Consider the following 26,119-nt stretch of genomic DNA (forward strand, 5'->3'; position numbering starts at 1 on the left):
CTCACTCACTCACCCAATCACTCACTCACTCACTCACTCACTCACTCACTCACTCACTCACTCTGATATGCCCATAGAAATACAATGAAATCGCTTGTTATAACTACGGACCTCGTATTTCTACCTGCCCCGGGAGTCGGGAAATGGCAAATTTCCACCTCCGGGGTGGCATTGATTGGTCATGTTGCTTAAAATACGGAACACAAGAGTTTTGACCAGCACTATACGCATTCATACACATTCATACAAATATAGATACACATTCAAGCCAGATTAATTGGTTTGATACGGTTACTTGATCCGAATCAAAAGGAATGACCGCCGTGTTGTGACAGCAACTACATGTGAGTTGACAGTGTCGCCTCAAATTGGATTGCCCACTAATTAAGAATATAAACTTCGCTTGTGGTTCTCTTTTATTGCATGCATGCGCTTCTAAGATCAAAGGATGTATAGTGTGAAAAGTTAACTAGTTGAACAATCATATTTCCGGGACTTGCCGCGGATGTTTTCAAACAGATTATTAGAACTCCATTCAGCGATAAACGGTTGATTATGCAATGAGAAGCGTTATGTGCAAATGAACAACGAACAACAATACAATTATGTCTGTGTAAAACTCTCAGTATTAAAAGCGTACATAAATTTTGGGAGTCATGCGTTACCGCGCGTAGTAACCGAGGTAGCGCTTTATCGAAGAGCACAACAGCGAGGGATCACTGTAATTCTAAAAACAGAAGCCTTACAAATTCAACTGGAGTATTCTGTTAACTGTAGGGGGCACGGGTGGCCCAGTCATCTAAGGCACCGTGATTCGCTGTGCAGAGTTGCGTCCCTTGGGCACTCCAGAAACCTATGATTGTGGGTTCGAATCCCGGTTCGCCCCGATTATGTTTGTAGGTTTGTCAGCACCATACCCGTGCTCGTGGTTGTAAACGTCCAGGAGACCTGCATCACTTCGAGCTTTCCTCCCACATTAAGCTGACACGCCGTGATGTAACTGGAATACTGTTAAAAGCGGCGTTAAACCCAACTAACTGTTAACTGTAATAGGTGCGCATGCACTTTAAATTTCAAAAGGGGGCTTATTTAAACAAAACATGATGTAAGAGATACCATTTGATATCAACTTGTGAGTTATATATGCATGTTCAATATTTTGTACAAATATGTACAAAAGTTTGAACAGTCGTGTAACTTTTTCAGCCTTAATGCTGTCACTTATAAATATTACTTGCTGGTTGGTCTGAATGCTGGTAAGTGAGTGCTTATTGAAACAGGGTGCTAAATATGGAAAATACGGTAATATTGTGCAATAGATTTAAACAAATTAGGTAAACTCAGCAGAATACACCTCCAATAGAATAGTATGGTGTCTTTAACCAGTGGTTCTTTTTAAGGGAGATGATGTCAGCGGCTTTATGTCTTTGACAAGAGAGTCTTGGATTTAATAACTAATAGGAAGTCTTGTGTTGGATCTTAGCTTGTTTGTGCTCTGAAAAAATATTGCGTCTCAAAGCATAGAAAAGAGTCGTGTTATTTGAAAGGTTCAGAATTTCGTCAAATAGAGATTTTCTCAAGGGAGGCTCTTTTTTTATCAGATTTCAATTGTCTATAAAAAGGCTGTTTTAAGAAGTGAAGTGGCGATTGCAGAAGCAGTTTATGGGAAATTGGTATAGATTGACGTATAATGGGGTCGTATGGAGGCCCGATTGCAGGTCTTTGTCTTTTAGCGAGAGGTGTAATTGATTATTGATTGGCAGTGGAATGACAGACACCCAGTCAAGCATGCTGGCAGAACAGACACTTGTAATGGAACTACCCCAAAACGTCCCCAGCACATGGTGCTTCTTGCTCTCAAGATCAAACTGGTGTAGCTGGCAAACTGTCTTTTTCGCGATCCTGTCATGTCGTCCTCGATATGGTCTCATCATGTTAACTGGAATTTTAATTTACTTAATTACATGATCTGAAAGACCTTGATGGTTTGAAGTTAAGTTTAGGCAGCTTGGAGATGATTGATGTCAACGGGGAGTTAGTGTTATAATGAATAGCGTTATAATGAAGGGGCCTGAGTGAGAGAGGTTGATGGCGATTGGTCCGATGAGACTTTCTTTCACATGAAGGGATAATGTTGTTAGTGGAGTAGTAAAGTGGGTGTTAACTCCGATATCTCACCTTTCATCATACTCACACGCTATTGATGGGCAAATTTGGTAGATTTGATGATCTGTGGGTCAGCTTTCCTGAATAAAGATTTAATCTGCGTGCCCTTTCTCTGATGGTTCCCGAGTCAGTGCTGTATAATATTTCTTCTAAAGCAGTATGGTTGAGGTAACATTTAATTGGTTCTTAGTGAGAATGTGTTGTGTGGAGAATAGTATTTATGGTTATTTTAATTTGATATAAGTTGTGAGTAAATTTCTATTGGTGAGGCATTAGGGATTCTCTTATTGAGAATGTGTTGTGTGGAAAGTTGTATTTATGTTTATTTTAATTTGATGTAAGTTGTGAGTAAATGTCTATTGGTGAGGCATTGGGGATTCTCTTAGTGAAAATGAGTTGTGTGGAAAGTAGTATTTATGGTTATTTTAATTTGATATAAGTTGTGAGTAAATTTCTATTGGTGAGGCATTGGGGATTCTCTTAGTGAGAATGTGTTGTGTGGAAAGTTGTATTTATGGTTATTTTAATTTGATATAAGATGTGAGTAAATTTCTATTGGTGAGGCATTATGGATTCTCTTAGTGAGAATGTGTTGTGTGGAAAGTAGTATTTATGGTTATTTTAATTTGATATAAGTTGTGAGTAAATTTCTATTGGTGAGGCATTAGGGATTCTCTTAGTGAGAATGTGTTGTGTGGAAAGTTGTATTTATGGTTATTTTAATTTGATGTAAGTTGTGAGTAAATTTCTATTGGTGAGGTATTGGGGATTAAAATGCTTGTGCTATTATGATTTAGGGAATTTAGGAGAGTTCTCATCTATATCAATCATAATATTTTTTATTTGTCATAATTTCTGGAAAATATAAGAATTTGAAATAAAATGACATTTATGCTATTGCCTAAATTTAAGTTAAAAGTGTCCTAAGGTTTCGGGTGTAGTGGATGGAGTGTATATGGCTGAAATTATGCCGATGCGACGTTAAATTTTAACTCTCTCACTTGATAGGGTGTCTGCCTGGGCAGCGGAAGGTCAGGGGTTCGATCCCTTGGCTGTGTCATACGATGGTACTTATTGTTACCCTGCCTGGTACTCGGCGTAAAGGAGATAAAAGCAAAACTGGTTGGTCCAGAGTCAGTATACTGTGTCTGAGTGGGGTATCCATGTTAAACTGTGGCATGGTATCTCAGTGGGCTAGCACTATGAAACCGGCTTTAGACCAATTTAGTACAAGCACACACAGGCGTGAACATTGAAAGCAATGTTATGTTAAACCCCATTTCACCTACCTCGTCTCAGATGTGAGTGAAATACCAGTGATTCTGATAATGAACCATTAATGACCGTGATGAAAATTTGAGTTGCTACTGGTTTGGAAGTGTCATTAGTTGTTAGGGAACTACAACTAGTGATATTAGTGTAAAGCAAGTTGTGAGGAAGGTGGCACAAGTTGTGGAATGATTGATGTGAGTGTCAGTCGAGTTTTTTTAGCTACTCGTTCATTAGTGACTGAGCAGAACAGTGCCTCAACTCACAGGAGAGTATTCACTGCTGTGTGGTTTTACAGCTGACTTGCAGGGGGTATTCTGCTGACATATCGCATTAATTACCCATAATTCTCATTCCTCTTGTTGGTTCCCTTTGGGTTTTCTTCGGGTGAAGGGTTCCCGATGCCCCATACTGAAATGATGATCACATGGACAAAATGGATGCTTGAATGGCTGGTACTTGGGTGGGTGATCTGGCTTATCCCTGTCCTGCCAGTTCTACAGTGACGAGATAAGTAGTAGAGTCAGTACACCTCTACTACGTCCTCTACGACCACTACGACCACAGTTGTCCCCTCAGCCTGTCCTGCCAGTTCTACAGTGACTGCTTTAGCTAGTAGATAAGTAGTAGAGTCAGTACACCACTACTACGTCCACTACGTCCACTACGACCACAGTTGTCCCCTCAGCCTGTCCTGCCAGTTCTACAGTGACTCCTTGAGCTAGTAGATCAGTAGTAGAGTCAGTACACCACTACTACGTCCTCTACGACCACAGTTGTCCCCTCAGCCTGTCCTGCCAGTTCTACAGTGACTAGATAAGTAGTAGAGTCAGTACACCACTACTACGTCCTCTACGACCACAGTTGTTCCCTCAGCCTGTCCTGCCAGTTCTACAGTGACTGCTTGAGCTAGTAGATAAGTAGTAGAGTCAGTACACCACTACTCCATCCTCTATGACCACAGTTGTCCCCTCAGCCTGTCCTGCCAGTTCTACAGTGACTCGTTGAGCTAGTAGATAAGTAGTAGAGTCAGTACACCTCTACTACGTCCTCTACGACCACAGTTGTCCCCTCAGCCTGTCCTGCCAGTTCTACAGTGACTCGTTGAGCTAGTAGATAAGTAGTAGAGTCAGTACACCACTACTATGTCCTCTACGACCACAGTTGTCCCCTCAGCCTGTCCTGCCAGTTCTACAGTGACTGCTTGAGCTAGTAGATAAGTAGAAGAGTCAGTACACCACTGCTACGTCCTCTACAACCACAGTTGTCCCCTCAGCCTGTCCTGCCAGTTCTACAGTGACTGCTTGAGCTACTAGATAAGTAGTAGAGTCAGTACACCACTACTATGTCCTCTACGACCACAGTTGTCCCCTCAGCCTGTCCTGCCAGTTCTACAGTGACTGCTTGAGCTAGAAGCTAAGTAGTAGAGTCAGTACACCACTACTCCATCCTCTATGACCACATTTGTCCCCTCAGCCTGTCCTGCCAGTTCTACAGTGACTGCTTGAGCTAGTAGATAAGTAGTAGAGTCAGTACACCACTACTCCGTCCTCTACGACCACAGTTGTCCCCTCAGCCTGTCCTGCCAGTTCTACAGTGACTGCTTGAGCTAGTAGATAAGTAGTAGAGTCAGTACACCACTACTACGTCCTCTACGACCACAGTTGTCCCCTCAGCCTGTCCTGCCAGTTCTACAGTGACTGCTTTAGCTAGTAGATAAGTAGTAGAGTTATTACCACAGATTGCTACCTTGTGTGAGTGGATGTTCTATCCTACTGTGTTTGACCACCATTAACTCCGCTTAATCACCCTCACCTTCATACTCCTGAGATAGATTCCTCCGCAGGGACCAGAAGTAATTGTGTAGTGTATTGTGGACATGTTGTGTGGCTGTATGGGGACAGGGATCCTTGCCCTCACTGATCAATGGACAACCCTGGCTCCACACACAGCAGCCGTGGAACGAGGATTACACAATGATGTCCACAATGCCAGCAATCACCTCGTCCACTGAGTGACATTATTAATACACACCACGGTGCTACTCACATGAAGTTGAAGACACCCAATTCTTTCCTATTACAAGAGTTAATCTGTCATGGCTACAGATTAGCTTCAGTTATATGAAGGAATTGGGTGTTCTTTAACTATTGAAAAGGAAATACTGTAGCTTATGTATGGACTGCCATTCTCCATCCGTGTTTGTCCTTGTGTAATAGGTAAAGGATCATTGAACTCTGAGGGGCGGTCGGGTAGCCTAGTGGTTAAAGAGTTCGCTCGTCACGCCGAAGACCCAGGTTTGATTCCCAACATGGGTACAATGTGTGAAGCCCATTTCTGGTGTCCCCCGCCTTGATATTTCTTGAATATTGCTAAAAGCGGTGTAAAACCATACTTACTCACTCTCTCATTGAAGTCTGACGAACGATTTTGATTGGACTGTGCATAGACTCGTTAGTCCAGCCAAAATTTAACTCCATAATACCAGCCAAGTTCGGCAAGGGTGGAAACTGGACTTTGTAGTCAGTTAACTCCCTTGCCTCGGGATGATGCCAGGAACCTTCTTGGTGATGAAATAGAGTGGTAAGATTGATTACATGGTTTGCTGCTTACAAAATAAAATCACTGGAGTGTCTGGTTCAGGTTAGATAAGTTACAGGTCACTGTCATATTTCTGGAATATTGCAGTGTTGAAACCATCTCTATGTTGCTGACTTCAATATAAGAGAACAAACACAACCTCTTGAGTATCAAGTTGAGACTTCAAATTTACATGCAGGGAAATCCCAGAAATTAACTGACCCGTGGCCATGAAGATCTGGGGTAGAATAGGTCTTGAGCAACCCATGCTTGTCCACCGCGAAGATCTGGGGTGGAATAGGTCTTCAGCAACCCATGCTTGCCGTAAGAGGGGACTAACAGGATTGGGTGGTCTAGCTCTCTGACTTGATTGATGCATATCACCGTATCTCAATTGCATGGATTGATGCTCATGATATCAGTCATTGAATTATCTGGTCCAGACTCAATTATTTACAGACCGCCGCCTTATAGCTGTAATATTGCTGAGTGTGGCGTTAAACAACAAACCAACCAACAACCAACTTAATCTTGCCAACTTCTTTCTTTTTACACAGCACACATTTTAAGAGACTAGGATTACTGGGAATGTGGCTTCTAACCAATTGCTCTGCATGCTGGGAATCTGACACTTCCTGTGTGCGTGTGTGTGGTTTTCCCTTCTTCTCTCATGCGTATATCATTACACAGGCAAATCAGTATTGACATACTCATACACTGCATGGTGGGAGCTATGGCCATTATACCACCATGTAATACCAGATGATATCAACAATCTACTGATATCGTCTACAGAGAATGAATCATGTATTGACTGAGATTATGTCTTCTGGTGCTCTATGGATATTTTTAACATGAGTGGATTGAACGCAGTCCTCGGAGGCTTTTGGTAATTTACCGAATATTCACAAACACAATCACTTCCTATGAAATATGGAATATAAAAACTACATGCTTTAATGATTACAGTGGCAGGGTCGTAATGGAGTCGGATGGTTCCTGGGAATATTATGTCACTCCGTGCAGGACGTCCCTCACTTTAATATCTGGCTTTGCACTAAATGAAATGGACAAGACGATTATTTTGTCTGTTTAACTACAGCTGTTCTGCAGTGTGATGCAGTGTTGCCAGAATGGTTGTTTTCATATTTTGTTTAAAGACATGATATAGATGAGTGAGTATGGTTTTCGCCTCTTTTGGCAATATTCCAACAACATCACGGACACAAGAAATGGGGGGTATCGAACCCGGGTCTTTGGCGTGACGAGCGAAGGCTTTAAGCCAGGCTTTTTTTATTTTTAGGATTACGTTTTTTTCAGCCCCAAGTCCAGGGTTGGAGGAAGGAAAAAAAAAGAAGAAAAAAGCCAGAGGCATTTTTTTAAATGCAGAATGCCTCTGGCATACTTTATGAACATATTCTGTGCTCCATAGACCACCATTTGTGAAGATAAATGAAAATTCTGCCACTTACAACACAGACAATTGTCAAGGGAGGTTATTCATGTTCGGCTTCGAGATCAATAAAGATCGATTATGTATCTTTTTACTAGTTTACAACGGTAAGTTCATATGTTTTTTTTATTAAAAGTTGATGATAACAAATTAAATAACTGACTCTGGGGCTATCAGCAGGGGAAAAAAATGGAAATCTGATATATATTTTTTTGCAAATTTTCTAAAAAATTAGAGTCGGCGGGTCCGTAATCCGAAAAATATAAAACACCTGGCTTCACTACTAAATAATGCTACCCTACTGCTCCTAGATAAATATGAATAATATTCGGCATGATGAGTGAATGCTGCCCCACATCCCCAAGATAAATATGAACAATATTCAAATAATAACCCAGTGGTTACAATGGCACAGCTACCAGTTTCCACCATACTGTTCAGGGTTCAATCCCTACCTAGTGTATATGTGTGTTGTTACGAGTCGATTCCCAAATTGAAATGTGAAGTATATATGTGTGGCTGCTTGTACTAGTCCGGACTGATGCCGATTTATAGTGCTAGCCCACTGAGATACCATGCCACAGTTAACATGAATACCCCACTCAGACACAGTATACTAACTCCGACCAGTCCTTATTTTAGCCCCTTAATGCCAAGTGCTAGACAGGGTAACAACAAGTACCACCTTTTAACGTCTTTTGGTATGACGCGGCTGGGGATTGAACCCTGAACCTTCTGCTATCCAGGCATACATTCTACCACTAGACTACAGAGGCGGTCAATTATATTGAAACTGGAATAGGTCTACAGTCATAAAATGCTGTATAATGGGTTAAATATGTGGAAGCAGCAGCAGCAGTAGTAGTAGTAGTAGTAGTAGTAGTAGTAGTAGTAGTAGTAGTAGCAGCAGTAGCAGTAGTAGTAGCAGCAGCAGTAGTAGCAGCAGCAGCAGTAGTAGCAGCAGCAGCAGTAGTAGCAGCAGCAGCAGCAGCATAAAATAAGCCCAATTACATGAGTCAGTGTGGCGGTCAGGTAGCCTAGTGGTTAAAGCGTTCGCTCGTCACCTCGAAGACAAGAGTATGATTCCCGACTTTTGTACCATGTGTGAAGCCCGTTTCTGGTGTCCCTGCCATGATATTACAACGGAGGAACCTTTCGAACAAAGTCACCTCTCTTAAGAACACACCACATGTAACGTGTGTCGGTGTCATCCCAGCCCATGAATCAGGTGAGCTACAGCTTCTGTGAGTCAACCGTGGTAATCGCAGGAAGTCCGCTCTAATACAACACACATCTTAAACTTTTGGATGATGTGTCTCTGCAGGAATGACTTTCTGCCTTAGTTAATATCATTTGTTCAGTGTAAATGCCCTTCTATTAGCAAGGCTTGAATGAAATACAGCATTTGTATGCACTGCATGTAATTGGCAAATTCTTACTATCTTCTCTTGCGCTTTCGTGCTAAATTGTCAATTTTCTTCCCTGTGTGGTGAAATATATTTTCCTGTGAAGTTGAAATGGTTTAAAGAGTAAAGGGTTGTAGGCGAAAAAGTGTGTAGTTGGTTAGCTCACTGAATGAGGGACCAAATGCTCGTTGTTTAATTAGACTTTGCAGTTGTTGAATATTTAGCTCACCTGAACAGAGATCTGATGTTTGTCCAGACATTGGTGAGATATGATATTAAATTTGAAGATGTATGACTGGCATGATGTGAAATAGATGTTGATGTTAACTTTGTAGATGTGTGATAGACATGTTAACTTTGTAGACATTAATGTTATATTTCTAGTTTGTAACAGACATGTTGAAGTTGTCTTCAGCAACCCATGCTTGCCATAAATGGCAACTATGCTTGTCATAAGAGGTGACAGGCTCGTTGACTTGGTTGATGCATGTCATCGTATCCCAATTGCATAGATCAATGTTCATGATGTCAATCACTAGATTGTCTAGTCCAGACTTGATTATTTGCAGACTGCTGTCATATGCCTGGAATATTGCTGAGTGTGGCATTAAACAAACAAATAAACAAACAAACAAACAAACCTAAAGCCGTGTCCTAGCTTGTAATGGATATGGCTCTATGTCCATCTTCCTTTTTGTACATCGTCAACATCAGTGCCAATTAACTCGCATCGGTCAAGTAGAGGAGCAGGATGACTTGGTCAAATACTGCAAGCATCACAAGTTTACTAGAGATCACAGATTTATGGCAAATCAATTCTTGAGCTGTTATGATTGATATGGAATTGAACTTATTCTGACTAGTTGGTGTGGAAGACTGGCCATAGGTGATAGCTGCACACATCTGTCATCTGGACATGGCCTGAATGCTGCAGTCGGTCTCTTTGTTTGTTTGTTTGTTGATTAACGCCGCACTCAGCAATATTCCAGCTATATGACGGCGATCTGTAAATAATCGAGTCTAGACCAGACAAGACCTGACCAGACAATCCTGTGATTTACATCATGTGCATAGATGTACACAATTTGGATACAATTTGCTTGGTTCTTTCCCAAACCCCAATATCTTCTTGAGACGGAGAAAATTTGTGAGTGACAATTCAAACCTGGTTGGTGAAAATCTATTTACATGGGGTAGCCTTGTGGGTCAAGTGTTTGTGTGTCACATCAGAGGGCCAGGTTCAGTTCCCCACATGGGTACAGTGTTCCCTGCCATGATATTGCTGCTATATTGCTCCCTCCCTCTTTCACTCGACCGACTGAGACCCACCCACCCACCCACCCAATCGGGGTGGTTGGGTAGCCAAGTGGTTAAAGCGTTTGCTCGTCACGCAGAAGACCCGGGTTCGATTCCCTACATGGGTATAATGTGTGAAGCCCATTTCTTGATATTGTCCCCTGTGTCCCCTGTTGTGATATTGCTGGAATATTGCTAAAAGCGACTTAAAACCTCACTCACTCACTCACTCACTCACTCACCCTCTCTCTCACTCACTCACTCACTCACTCAAACACCAACCCACTCACTCACTCACTCTGACCCAATCACCCACACTTTGATCGTAGCTGTGTTACAATCATTCGTTGATTCTTGTGTGTTACTTTGCATATGCAAGCTTCCAGACGGCCTCCGTGGTCTTGTGGTAGAGCGTCCGCCCGGAGAGCGGAAGGTCCGGGGTTTGATCCCCGGCTGCGTCATACCAAAAGACGTTAAAAGATGGTACTTGTTGTTACCCTGTCTGGCGCTCGGCATTAAGGGGCTAAAACAAGGGCGAGAAGGACTGGTCGGCTTGGAGTCAGTATACTGTGCAGCATGGTATCTTTGAGGGCTAGCACTATAAAATTGGCATCAGTCCGAACTAATACAAGCACACAAACACACAAGCGCATGCATGTCGCTATATAAGTGCAATAATCTTGAACGCGACGTTAAACCCCATTTCACCTCACCTTGCAAGCTTCCATGGGATGCCATTAATAACACCGTACATTCTGCAGATACAGAACTTGTCACCAAGATTCAAAACATTGAGGTGTGTTGTTCACATAATAGGAACAAGTGGCTCATTTAACACTCAGTTAACCAAGTGCAAAATGGGATACGATCACTTGCCTCTTCATAATGGTTCTCACCATGTCCCTTAGAGGTCCTCGGACACTAATCTGACTGTGATCGGTTGTGTGCTGATAGTATAACGCAGTTGTCGATGCTTTATGCACTTGGTGTTCAACCAGAGTCGGCATCATAGAGACGTAAAGGGTTTATCCTATTTAGTGGTGTTTTGAACCCCTTTATGTCGTATTCATTGTCCCTTAGATTCTATTGAGTGCATTATCGGTGAGTATTTGTGTATATCCGTCCAGTGTTAGTTGATATTGAATCTCACAGTAGATTTGACAGAGTGCTGCCCAGTAATTGTCAAGTTGGTGATTGATTGGAGAATAAAATGGGTTGGGAGAGGCATCCCGGAAGTGCTCGATTACAGAGATGGCGATAAGCAGCTGGATACCTGTATTGCATTGTGGGACACTTGATGCCGGAACATCATTTAGACACAAGACGGAACCCAAGCTTGATACAGTGAGTGAGTTGATACTTAACGTCACATCGGCAATATTTCAGCCATATTGTGACCGCCCTTGATACAGTTTGATACTGTCAACTGTATGAAGAAAATTGCTTAAACTTTGAAGAAATGTTGTCATATCCTATTGTTTTCGACAATGTCCCTTCACCGGATGAGGCAGCATTGAGAGTTACTAAAATAGGGTCAAGTTTTTTACATCAAGAGCTGAGGGATAGAAAGGGATTGGAGTATTTTGCAGGTTGTCGTTCAACAGGGGCAATGATAGAAATATGCCACTAAACATATCGTGTGCGTGCGTGCGTGCGTGCGTGCGTGCGTGCAAGCGAGCGAGAGAGAGAGAGAAAGAGAGAGAGAGAGAGAGAGAGAGAGAGACAAAAATTGGCAAAAATACGATTACAAACCTCTGTTTGAACTTTATATCCTCACTGACCACCTCCGTGGCCTAGTGGTAGAGCATCTGCCTGGAGAGCACAAGATCGAGGTTTGAACCCCTTCCACGCCATACCAAAACATGGTACTTGTTGGTACCTCAGTGGGCTAGCACTATAAAATGGACATTGTCTCTCTCTCTCTCTCTCTGAATGCTCTGCCATGCTTTAAAAGTTGCATTTGAATTGAAATGAACTGAAAGTAAATTTGACTGTCATGATCAATTTTGTTCGAATAATGGTGTTTACTTTTCTCAAAAACATCCTTGTCTCCACTTGTCGTGTGATCTCTCACTTCTGTGAAAGGAACAGAAGAAAATACCATCTGCAGCAAATATTCCAATGATGCAGGTTGGGTTAACTGAAGATGAGGACTCCATTTGTTGACGCACAAGGTCACGAGGTCTCCGAACGTTCATTAGCATTGTTGGCAACTGATTGGATCTGTACTAGACATTGCTTGGATTGGTCGTGTGTATTGTCTTCAGTGATTAGATTATGTGAAACTGGCATTGCTGGTGTCGCTGGGATTTATAACTTTCCGGGGAAGAATAGGTCTTCAGCAATCCATACTTGCCGTAAAAGGCGACTAACGGGATCGGGTGGTCAGGCTCGCTGACTTGGTTGATACATGTCATCGATCCCAATTGCGTGGATCAATGCTCATGATGTCAATCACTGGATTGTCTGTTCCAGACTCGATTATTTACAGACCGCCATCATATAGCTGGAATATTGGTGAGTGCGGCGTTAAACAACAAACAAACAAACAAACAAAACAAAAAGCACTGGCTTCTGTGACGTGTTCACCTCAGCTGAATGTTGTTGATGGGGTCGGCCTTTCCTCAAGGTATACCCTTTACAAAGTAGATTATGATCCCTGGGGCCGTTGTACAAAGCGATCTCAGCGCTGAGGTGATCGTAACTCCCATACCTTAACATAGACTTATGATAGTTGTAGCGCTAAGGTTGTTTTGTGCAACGGCACCCTGGTCAGCTAATTTCCAGGTGATATATGTAATGTGCAAATATCTGATTTGTTTTTTGTTCTTTGAGGTGTGAAAAACAGATGTGCAAACTGTATGAATCCGTGAAATAATAGAAGTATTTCCCTGCTGTGGGCGTGGCTTCATTTTTCCATTCATTGGCCAATTGAATGCAATAACATGTGACTAGTTCAGCTAATCAGAATGCAGGAATTACAATGAACAAAACAAACCTTTAAATATTTGTTCTCCACCTCTATGTTGCTTGTGGTGAGACCCAGCTACAGTGGGGATCGGGTGGTCAGGTGATGTGATGATGTTTCGCCCCGTCATTGTGGTTGTTGGTCTTGTGACATTGTTTCCATTTACAGCATCATAAAGCTGGAATATCTCTGACGGTAACCTGAAACAACAATCAATCTCAAATTTTGTAAAAAATTGGATGAAGGTCGCTTTTCAAGATTATTGCTCTCATATTGGAAATGTCATATTCACTAAGCATTTGTAGGGGTGCAACGTTACGTAAGGCTATAACATTATACGATCTTCATCCACTGATCACAATATGATACAATCTTGATACTCTGGTCATGATGCTAAACGCATCTCGATACACTGATCACGATATGATATGTATCTCGATACACTGATGACAATATATGTATCTCGATACACTGATGACAATATATGTATCTCGATACACTGATCATGATATGATATGTATCTCGATACACTGATGACAATAAGATGTGTATCTCGATACACTGATGACAATATATGTATCTCGATACACTGATCATGATATGATATGTATCTCGATACACTGATGACAATAAGATGTGTATCTCGATACACTGATCACGATATGATATGTATCTCCATACACTGATGACAATAAGATGTGTATCTCGATACACTGATGACAATATGATATGTATCTCCATACACTGATGACAATACGACACCCAGGAATAGCAACACAAAGGTTATAAACTACAAGACTCTAGCTATTCCAGGAAAAGTGAAAAAGTGTTGACCGACTTCCTTGGTAACTGTTCTGAGACCATGGGAATCTCAAATGATCCCAAATGGCTGATTTGAAGGACACTGTTGGTTTTAGAAGCTCATGTGTATCCTTATTTACATCTCAAGGCGGTATAAATGTACACAGATTGACACAATGTGCACATTTTTTTTAATGTATATTCCTCCATAAATGGAAAAACAGATTTTAAGGCAATTCTTATAAATAAATTACTTCAAAGACTGCTTTTGTAATCATGAAAACAAAAAACTGAAGAGAACAATGCAAAATCAGTGACATTATTCAGTCCCGCCAAACCGTATCAACCAATCAGAAAAGATTAGACCAGTTGTAAATGTGGATTAATTGTTTTTTTTCGTTTTTGTGAACATAACTGATTTTTTTTCCGTGGTTAGCCAATCAAATGTCATTGAATAAAATACAATTTGTTTATTCTTTTGTAAAGTAAAAAATCTGTATTTTGTTTCCACATGTATTGTGGTACAATCTGAATGTATCATGTATCATGTATCATGTATCGCATCTAAGGCCATGTAGCATGGTTATTTAGAGGTTTGGTGTGTCATTTAATGCCTAATTATAAGCAATAAATGGACCCCTAAAAAGTGTTTATATTGCTGGAGACAAATTTTAAGTGCGCCTCAGTTTGTGTTGCGTGGTGTGCAGTTTTGTTATAAGAGTTGCTTCCCTTGGCATATGTCTACCATGCCAGTTGTAATAAACGCTGAAGTTTTTATCTGAGTTGTCTATGACTATCCAGACATGTGTACAACACACAGAGCACATAACAGTTTGCTCTGCAGAGTTGCGTCCCTTGGGCACACTGAAAACTGATTCTGGGTTTGAATCCCAGTTTGCCCCAATTATGTTTCTAGGTTTGTCTGCACCATACCCGTGTTCATGTGTTATACCGAAGTGGTAAACATCTGAGACCTGCATCACTTCGGGCTTTCCTCCCACTTTAAGCTGACACGCTGTGATGCACATTTTGAAACTGGAATACTGTTAAAAGTGGCGTTAAGCCAAACTCCTTACCCACTCGGACCGCCTCCATGGTCTAGTGGTAGAGCGTTCGCCCGGAGAGCGGAAGGTCCGGGGTTCGATCCCCAGCTGCGTCATACCAAAAGACATTAAAAGATGGTACTTGTTGTTACCCTGTCTGGTGCTCGGCATTAAGGGGCTAAAACAAGGACTGGTCGGTTCGGAGTCAGTATACTGTGTCTGAGTGGGGTATTCATGTTAAACTGCAGCATGGTATCTCAGTGAGCTAGCACTATAAATCGGCATCAGTCCGGACTAGTACAAGCAGCCACACACACACACACGTACATGCACGTCGCTGTATAAGTGCAATAATCTTGGATGCGACGTTAAACCCCATTTCACCTCACCTCACCCACTCACTATGTCTTCTGTGTCAGTGTCCGAGAAACACTCGGAAACTCTAAGGTTAATGGCTGCTCTGGCTGCCCTTTAAGAAATGCCATCATCTAATTTGATTCAAAGTCAGAAATACATCTTTCATTAATCTGTATTGAAAATGGATAGCTTTGCAATATATGTGTATTGATCTGAGTGAAGATTGGTTTGATATTCACATCATGATTTAAGAAAGGATATGATATATGCCATGATATTGATTTTAAACACATTTAGTTTTACAAGCTCCTTCCCAGCGTGTAACACCTTCGTTACACTCTCGGTAACATCGCTGCTACCAGTGTGGGCATGGCCATTACAAGAATCTGGAAAATTGCCCTCTAACCCCAAATGCTGTAACGTTTATAGTTTTGTTTATGTCTTTAGAAATGCCATCATAGAAAATTTAGAAAAGGTTTACGACTGACCATATTTTCCATATAAATTTACCTTTTTGGGGTTTGATCAGATTGGCAGACGGCAACCATCACTTGTTTTTAAACATAACGGTCGTTCTGTTGTGAGTTCAACTCCAAGCATGGTTGTAGCTGCCTATCAAAATGGGGAGCTTTCACTGGTTGCAGCATCCCTTGCAGCAAACCTATGATTGTGGCTTCGAATCCCCATTCACCCCAATGATGTTTCTAGGTTTGTCAGCACCATACTCGTGGTCATGGGTTTCACCGAAGTGGTAAACGTCTGAGACCTGCATCACTTGGGGCTTTCCTCCCACATTATGCTGACACGCTGTGATATAACTGGAATACTGTTAAAAGCAGCGTTAAACCCAACTCACTCACTCACTCGCTAATGACGTATTGCTGTAAAACGTAACAGGAACATGCGTACATAATCTTGAAGAACCCACAGTTTGATGACATGAAGCTCAAGGAAGCATGACAAATTACACATGATACAGGGATTAGTGGTGTAGTGTGGTAAATTAACTTTAGAGGTATTGGGTGTGTTCAAAGATGGATTTTGTGTGGCCATGTAAGGGTTAATCAGACTCAAATTTATATTTTCTTATACTTACACTTGTTGCATGTTGACATAAATATCAGGTTTCATTTTTCAAATAATAGGTTGCATTGTGCATGTTTTATATAGGTTATTTGAGCCCTGGTTTGATGTGGGATTGAACTAACAAGCAGCATACCTGAAGTAAAGTATGGAACTTGTCCGCCTTGAAGATACTTCTTATTCCTGATGGGGCGGTCGGGAAGCCTAGTGGTTAAAGCGTTCGCTCGTCACGCCAAAGACCCGGGTTCGAATCCCGACATGGGTACAATGTGTGAAGCCCATTTCTGGTGTCCCCCGCCGTGATATTGCTGGAATATTGCTAAAAGCGGCGTAAAACCAAACTCACTCACTCACTCATTTATTCCTGGTTCAGACTAAGGTCAATACTGCATGGGGGAAATATAACAAGATTTGAAGAAGATCGGAGCTTGTTGTATTGTTCGCTCCTACAACTGGTCATTGTCTTGCACAAGATTTATACAAGGCACAGGAGTCGGGTTCAGGATTGATGAGCTATAAAAAAATCCTTTAGTATTACAAGAGCACACTGTATTATTATCAGAGATAAATCTGTTTTAAGGATGAGGCCCAGACCCTCGTTTCATGTGTAAATTATTGTGTTTCAGGGGGCCTTTCAGTGTGGTACGAAGATGCCTCCACAAGGAGACCGCCCAACAATTTGCCGTCAAGATTGTGGATGTCGCCAAGTTCACTTCCAGCCCTGGCCTTGGAACAGAAGGTGAGTGGGAGGCTGCTTGTCTCATCCTGCCTTAGGCCCGACTTATTTGCATCTTGTTTTGTGTTTTGTGATTGCTGTCAGGTTTGCAAAATCACTTTCAAAATACATGCTGTGAAAATATTGTTATTTTAGAAAAAAAATCTTTTAAGTCTTTTGTTTCAGGGGTTTTAGGAAATTAATTTCATATCAACCTCCACGATATTTATTTTTATCATTATGCTTCCTGTTGACTAAAAATGATCTGTAAAAGTAGTGATTGGCCTTGGGCTGAAGAGATGTAAGGCTGCATGGGATTTTATGCCAAAGAATTAAACACACAAGAAGCCAATATGATCTTGGGTTGGAAGCCTGATTTCTCGGGTTAGAATTGGTCTTCAGCAACCCATGCTTGTCTCCCTGTGAAGATCCGGGTTAGAATTAGTCTTCAGCAACCCATGCTTGTCTCCCTGTGAAGATCTGGGTTAGAATTAGTCTTCAGAAACCCATGCTTGTCTTCCTGTGAAGATCCGGGTTAGAATTGGTCTTCAGCAACCCATGCTTGTCTCCCTGTGAAGATCGGAGTTAGAATTAGTCTTCAGCAACCCATGCTTGTCTCCCTGTGAAGATCTGGGTTAGAATTAGTCTTCAGCAACCCATGCTTGTCTTCCTGTGAAGATCCGGGTTAGAATTAGTCTTCAGCAACCCATGCTTGTCTCCCTGTGAAGATCTGGGTTAGAATTGGTCTTCAGCAACCCATGCTTGTCTTCCTGTGAAGATCCGGGTTAGAATTGGTCTTCAGCAACCAATGCTTATCTCCCCCTGTGAAGATCTGGGTTAGAATTAGTCTTCAGCAACCCATGCTTGTCTCCCCCTGTGAAGATCTGGGTTAGAATTAGTCTTCAGCAACCCATGCTTGTCTCCCTGTGAAGATCTGGGTTAGAATTAGTCTTCAGAAACCCATGCTTGTCTTCCTGTGAAGATCCGGGTTAGAATTGGTCTTCAGCAACCCATGCTTGTCTCCCTGTGAAGATCGGAGTTAGAATTAGTCTTCAGCAACCCATGCTTGTCTCCCTGTGAAGATCTGGGTTAGAATTAGTCTTCAGCAACCCATGCTTGTCTTCCTGTGAAGATCCGGGTTAGAATTAGTCTTCAGCAACCCATGCTTGTCTCCCTGTGAAGATCTGGGTTAGAATTGGTCTTCAGCAACCCATGCTTGTCTTCCTGTGAAGATCCGGGTTAGAATTGGTCTTCAGCAACCAATGCTTATCTCCCCCTGTGAAGATCTGGGTTAGAATTAGTCTTCAGCAACCCATGCTTGTCTCCCCCTGTGAAGATCCGGGTTAGAATTAGTCTTCAGCAACCCATGCTTGTCTCCCCCTGTGAAGATCTGGGTTAGAATTAGTCTTCAGCAACCCATGCTTGTCTCCCCCTGTGAAGATCTGGGTTAGAATTAGTCTTCAGCAACCCATGCTTGTCTCCCCTTGTGAAGATCTGGGTTAGAATTAGTCTTCAGCAACCCATGCTTGTCTCCCCCTGTGAAGATCTGGGTTAGAATTAGTCTTCAGCAACCCATGCTTGTCTCCCCCTGTAAAGATCTGGGTTAGAATTAGTCTTCAGCAACCCATGCTTGTCTCCCCCTGTGAAGATCTGGGTTAGAATTAGTCTTCAGCAACCCATGCTTGCCGTAAAAGTCGACTTAAATGCTTGTCGGAAGAGGGGACTAACGGGATTGGGTGGTCAGGCTTGCTGACTTTGTTGATGCATGTCTTCGTATCCCAAATGCATAGATCAGTGCTCATGATGTCAGTCACTGGATTGCCTGGTCCAGACTTGTTTGTTTACAAACGGCCGTCTATAGCTGGAACAACATTCAACAACAACAAACAAAATATCATCGCAGTTTGCAAGACATGCATTGGGTGCTGGGTACCTATCCTGACCCAGAAGCTGTGTCTCTTTGTTGGATGCGTGTCAGTTGTCATGGAAACAGACAAGAAAACCTTATAAAGATTCTTCTATTTTTGCTTCCGTCCCAATGAAAAAACATGTGAATCCCAACAGTGACATGAGGATTTATGTTTCTCAATATGTTTAAAAAACAGCAGCGCTGTGAAGAACGTTCCATCATAATGTCACACTGTGTTACAATGAAAGACAAAAACATCAATCAGAGTTTCAAGAAGAGTTTTATCCTGGGAGTCAAGAAAGACATGAAGATTATTACTTTTGCTTACTGCAAGGTAGTCGAAGCTTTGGTGCATGAAATATGTGGACAGACCCAACTTAAAGAGTGGGTGAATGAGTATGGTTTTACGCCGCTTTTAGCAATATTCCTGTAATATCACTGCGAGGGAACCAGAAATTGTCTTCACACATTGTGCCCATGTGGGGAATCGAACCCGGGCCTTTGGCGTGACGAACGAACGCTTTAACCACTAGGCTACCCCACCGCCCCCCTAACAAAGAGACCCACCATTTAGTATACTGTGGGATGGTTGCTGTGGCATTTTTGTTTGAGGCAAAATATTTTTTCAGTCTCTGCTTAAAAAGTCAGTAGGTGTCATCGGTTCCCATCAATAGTGTCGGATAAAGTCGAGTGTCTGATTAATGAGACTTGATTGCAGATATTATGTCCCTTACATGGCCAGTCCTAAATCCTAGATTCAGACAAATTTACAACTTGTAAGCCTCTTGTGGAAGGTTCCAAAGATATTTTTGCTTTGTAAAGTAAGCCACAAAATCCAGATTTACAGCGAGATGATCTGGACAGCAGTGGTCCTTGGGACAGTTTGGATGTGGCATGCTCACACATGACCTTCTTGTAATCTTTTCTTATTGTGGGAGATTTTAATACACCAATAAGGATTTGAGAAATCACATGAGACTTGTTATCTTTGTTCTTGCGTGTGCTGGTATTTAATGGGACTGTGAGGATTTAGTTGGTCTTAGAATTAGTATTGTAATATCATCAGTTATAAGCCCATGGGAGAGTACCTGTTGAGGTTGTAAGTTTAGATCAGATATACAGCAGCACTAATGACGAGATCAGATATACAGCAGCACTAATGACGAGATCAGATATACAGCAGCACTAATGACGAGATCAGATATACAGCAGCAGTAATGACGAGATCAGATATACAGCAGCACTAATGACGAGATCAGATATACAGCAGCACTAATGACGAGATCAGATATACAGCAGTACTAATGACGAGATCAGATATACAGCAGCAGTAATGACAAGATCAGATATACAGCAGCACTAGAGACAGTCATGTTGTTTAACTGGTTTTATGAAACGGTTACTTGGAGAACCTTGGTAAGCCCCCGAGCCATTTGTTCCAGATCAGATCAAATACACAAAATGAAAGGAACCTGACATGAGTTGTATAATTCCGGTCAGTGTCGTGAAGCTATCAAATCATGGTCTCCATTTCAATGTCCACTTCATCTTCCACGAAGAGACGGCCATATTGAAAAAATGAAGCGATTATGTTTGACCCCACTGAATGCGTTCTGACACACAGTCAAAATTAACCATCTGTCATCATTACTTTCTAAAACTCATCTAATAAATCCTCAACCGTTCTTGGTCCTTGTGCCAAACATATTCAGAGAAGTTTATCAACATGAAGAGAATTTTCCAAGAAAATGATGACAAATTACCTTCCTATGGTTCGCCATGTCAAGATAAAGTTGACATTTCAGTGAAAATTTTAAAAGATACTTAAGGTAAGAATATTTGCTTAAATATTTTGTGGTATTGAAACCTAACCTTCAAGAGACTTAAAGACTTGTCACAAAAAATGCAGTCTTGAAATATAGTTATTAACCCTTTATAACCAGTGCTGTATCAATAATATCAGATTTTGAAATATAGTTATTAACCCTTTATAACCAGTGCTGTATCAATAATATCAGGTTTTGAAATATACTTTTTAACCCTTCATAACCAGTGCCGTAACAGAGACATGATTTTGAAATATATTGATTAACCCTTCATAACCAGTGTGGCTGTGATAATGTATGATCTCGAATACATTTTATTAACCCTTTTGTATCAATAATCCCATCTTGAAATATATTTTGTGAACCCTTTACGAGTGTGCAGTATTAAGAATATCAGATCTAAAAATGTTTTTTTTATTAACTCTTTGTAACCACTGCTGCATAATCAAATTTTGAAAAATGTTTATTTCCCCAATATAACCACTGCTAACATTAGTGGTGTATTGGTGAAGTCGGATGTTGAAATCTAGTTATTAACTGTACTAGTAATGGTGTATAGCGGGTCATCATAACCTTGTGGATAGTTGCTCATGACATCAATCACTGGTTTGTCTGTCCAGACTCAATCGTTTAGCTGGAAATATTGTTCAGTGCTGCGTTAATCAACAAAGAAATGAGTGATGATTATCAATATCCCATTTATTTTGCATGATAATAGGGGCAAACTGGGATTCGGACCAACAATCATAGGTTTCTTGCATGCCCAAGGGACACAACTCTGCACAGCAAATTTCGACACCTTTGGACGACTGGCAACCCGTGCCCCTGATATGGGTTCAAATCCCTGATTTTTTATCCCCCAGGTATATATGGGGATATAGCGATCAGCCAGTCAGTCTGTCTGTCTGCCCATCCGTCCGTCCATCCATCTGCTCGTCTGTTTGTCGGTAATCATTTCCTTTACCGGGGCAGAACTCGAAAACCTTTCAGTGAATATGATCAAAACTTGGCAAATCTATCAGTCACATACTGAAGTGGTGCCTTTTGACATTTGGGGATTTTTCGATTTTAAATTTTTATGGGAAGGAGTTGGACAGAGACTCCATTGGGGATGGGGTTCGTTTCCAGTGCAGAATTCGAAAACCATTCAGTATATTTGATCGAAACTTCAAAGATGTATCAGTCACATGCTTCTGATGACTTGTGTTACTGATTATGATTCTCGGTTCGTCATCACCATTTGTGAACAATTTTGTCCAAACAAAATCAACTTACCATTTGTATCCATAACCATAGACAGTAGTAGTTTACTTTCATTTTCCCCTATTCCGCTCCCTGCTCCCTCTGAAGCTGATCGACCGCCTCCGTGGTCTAGTGGTAGAGCATCCACCCGGACGTCATACCAAAAAAACGTTAAAAGATGGTACTTGTTGTAACCCAGTCTGGCACTCGGCATTAAGGGGCTAAAACAAGGACTGGTTGGTTTTGAGTCAGTATACTGTGTCTGAGTTGGGTATTAATGTTAAACTGCGGCATGGTATCTCAGAGAGCTAGCACTATTAATCGGCATCAGTCCGGACTAGTACAAGCAGCCACACACACACACGTACATGCATGTCGCGATATAAGTGCAATAATCTTGGACGCGATGTTAAACCCCATTTCACCTCACCTGAAGCTGATCACATTAACGAGGACCACAAAAGTACTATGACTGATGCGACAGCCACTGCTGAAAAGGACGCTGTTAGAGCATCTGTCGTTGTTGGCTTGCCGTGTCTGGCGTGGGATTGGCACAAATGCCAGTTCTTTTGAATGATGCCTGCAAGCCAACATCAATCTATCTCATACTTCCGGATTGTGCCAAAAATAGTCTTCAAAAACGCCTCATCCCAGATTATTGGCTGAAATGAGTATATGGAGGATTTTATGACTGCTTCGGTGGTTGATGTATTGTTTGCAGTTCCATAAAATCCTGACAAACAATGGATGATGTTTGTGTTCAGGTCTGAAAGAGTGAACAGACTTGCTGTCATTGAATCAGTTGATTTCAGTGTTTCTAAATCCAGGGAATGATTGTGAAAATATCAGACATTATTAGATGACCATGTGTTGTGAGGACCAATGTTTTTGAAAAATTATTTACATATATGTGTTTCATGAGTGTACACAAAGAGGTAATCCTTCTTAATATGAGTCTGAATTTTAGTTATTACCTTGAACCTAATGATATGTAACACTCAGTCACTCACTCACTCACTCACTCACAAACCCATACACTCACTCACTCACTCAGTCACAAACCCATACACTCACTCACTCACTCACTCAAACCCACCCATTTACTCACTCATTCACTCACTCACTCACTCACAAATTCACTCACTCACTCACTCACTCCACACACCCACCCACCCACTCACAAACCCATACACCAACTCACTCACTAGGCAATTCCTACACCAACTCACTCACTCACTCGAGATTTGAGTTTGTTACATGTAGCTGTAGTAATGTACTAAAACAACTCAATGCTGTCATGTACATATGCACACCCACACCAACTCACACACTCACACACTCACACACTCACACACCCAAGCATGCACTCACACACCAACTTCACCTACCCAAAGTTTTATATCAGGACATTGGAGAGTCGTCATATTACAGTTGACAAAGTACACCTAAACCAGCCATGACTGTAGCACAATGTATGATATCCACTTTAGCACAACACACACAAGGTAAAGATTTCAAAACTTGATCCTGTCCCTTTAATACCGAGTTCTCAGCCTACTTATCAACTCCGAGTCCAATCTGGTTTTGTATTTCTAGACTGATGGCATTCTCGCACCGACATTTACAAATGGCTGAGTTGTGTGCGTGCGTCTGTACAAACAATCACGATGTATACCAGGGTACCCTGCTGCTTTTATTGTCTGCGATTACCATCATTGGCAGAATGTGATATGCTTATGTGACACCTGTCAGCAGATCTGGATAGAATCCGATCATATCTGAACATCGATGGATATGTTCAGGTGGTAATCTTCAAAGAGCTGTCAGCTATGTTGTCAAGGGATAGGTCAGGTTTAGGTGCACAGTTAAAGTTCCTTAGCTGTCATCAGAATGACAGCACTGTGAAACATATCAAATCCCAGACCATCTACAGTGAGAGATCATCAGTGAGTGAGTTGGGTTTAACGCTGCTTTTAACAGTATTCCAGTTATATCACGGCGTGTCAGCTTAATGTTGTAGGAAAACCCAAAGTGATGTAGGTCTCAAACGTTTACCACTTCGGTGAGACTCACAAGCACGGGTATGGTGCTGACAAACCTAGAAACATAATCGGGGTGAATGGGGATTCGAACCCACAATCATAGGTTTCTGGTGTGCCCAAGGGACGCAACTCTGCACAACAAATTGCGGCCCCCGAGAGATCATCAACTGTGAGTCCATCGAACACAAACAGGCAGTTGGTAGCAAGCAGTGCTGAGATACAAAGTGACAATTGGAATGTTTTAAAGCTGCATATAAAATTAATTTTTGTCTCAAGAGTGAATGGTGGTGGGGCTTTTTTATTTTCTGTATTTGAATAAAAAAAAACTTGAGGCAAGAGGAATACTTATTATTTTTTACCCACCAAGAATACAAATAAAAACAACTTGGCACACATTGATTCCAGCTCTTTAATACCATGTCGTTTTTGGATAAGGGATTCACATGCTTCATATAACGTGGGAAATTTGAAATATAATTTTTATGTTGGCAGCAAAAGTGACTGACATGCCGGATTTAGAGTGATGCATCGATGCCTAGGAGATCACGTTAATAAAGTTCGAGATAATAAATGCCAACTGTAACGGTTCTTGGGGAGAAAAAGAATTGTGCCCCATAAATGACCGAGAGTTAGTAGTAATTTCGATGACATGGACGATACGGCATTAGAGATTGGCAAATCCTCCAAGTCTTGTGCACAGCACTAACGGTTGTCAAAATAGCATTGTGTCACTGGAGATCATTCCATTTTTTTTTCATTCTCAAATTTTGTTCCGTTTCAGTTCTATTTTTATGGTAATTGAAAATAACCAGAAATTTAACCAGTACATATGTAAGTTGCAATGCAGCATTATTCTTTTAAATATATAATTTGATCAAATTTGAATTTTTACAAATTGAAAGTTTTTATTACGCCTCTATTCAGCCAAATTTAACACAAGTAAAGTTTAATCTCTTCAAGGATCGAAATACATGCACGTGTGAGTTTTTAAATCAGGATGTGATCAATAAGCTGATGTGCGCAGTTCGGTTTTTTATCTCCTGTTTTAAAAATTAGAGATCCCAGATAGGTTCAGATTGGAAGTTCAAGTTCTGACATTTCCAGCAATACTAGCTCACGACCATTATTTTGCTTAAAGTGGATAAAATCTTTTTGGAATAATCATGTAATATTCCAATGTCGTTCTCAATCAATAAGATACAAAAGTTTAGCTGTGTGATTTGCGACTGCCACCGTGGTCTAATGGTTGAGTGTCTGCCCGGAGAGCGGAAGGTCCGGGGTTTGATCCCTGGCCGCGTCATACCAAAAGAGGTTAAAAGATGGTACTTGTTGTTACCCTGTCTGGCTCGGCATTAAGGGCCTGAAACAAGGACTGGTTGGCACGGAGTCAGCATACTGTGTCTGAGTGGAGTATTCATGTTAAACTGCGGCATGATATCTCAGCACTAGAGCTAGCACTATAAATCGGCATCAGTCCGGACTAGTACAAGCAGCCACACAAACACACGTTGCTATATAAGTGCAATAATCTTGGATGTGATATTAAACCCCATTTCACCTGACCTGACCTGTATGATTTGCTAAAGGCAAGGGGACACAGTCGACCCACGTGCTGCTAAGAGTTACCTCCCTTATAAAGCTGCCATCATCTGCTGTTCATTGGTTTCATTTCCAGATAAGTCCAAATAAGGATCCTTGGTGTGTCAGCATCATACTATTCTCATTCGTTTTCATTCTCTGATAACAGCCACATTACTTTTAAGTCTTCATCCTTAAGGGCAGTTGTTAGGAAATGTGGATTTGCCATAATTTTTTACCAGCCTTCATTCATATGAGCAGTTGTTAGGAAATGTGTCTGCGCTACACTGCATCCCAAATCCAATCGCTGACTTGGTTGATGCATGTCATCGATCCCAATCCCGTAGATCGATCCTCATAATATTAAGCACTAGATTGTCTGGTC

The 26,119-nt window shown here is 41.5% G+C and overlaps 1 protein-coding gene across 11 annotated transcripts in view; it reads left to right on the forward strand.

Moving 5' to 3' along the window:
- LOC139448502 (peripheral plasma membrane protein CASK-like) overlaps positions 1-26,119 on the forward strand; it is a 483,162-nt gene that overhangs the window by 121,291 nt on the left and 335,752 nt on the right. For all 11 annotated transcript variants that reach the window (XM_071230056.1, XM_071230052.1, XM_071230057.1 and 8 more), the window contains one exon: positions 17,049-17,161. In XM_071230056.1, coding sequence (XP_071086157.1) covers positions 17,049-17,161 — 113 coding nt within the window. The remainder of the gene's footprint in view (positions 1-17,048; positions 17,162-26,119) is intronic.

Source organism: Haliotis cracherodii, unplaced genomic scaffold (genome assembly GCF_022045235.1).
Source record: "Haliotis cracherodii isolate W230 unplaced genomic scaffold, xgHalCrac1.p SCAF_7, whole genome shotgun sequence".
Classification (NCBI taxonomy): Eukaryota; Metazoa; Mollusca; class Gastropoda; order Lepetellida; family Haliotidae; genus Haliotis; species Haliotis cracherodii.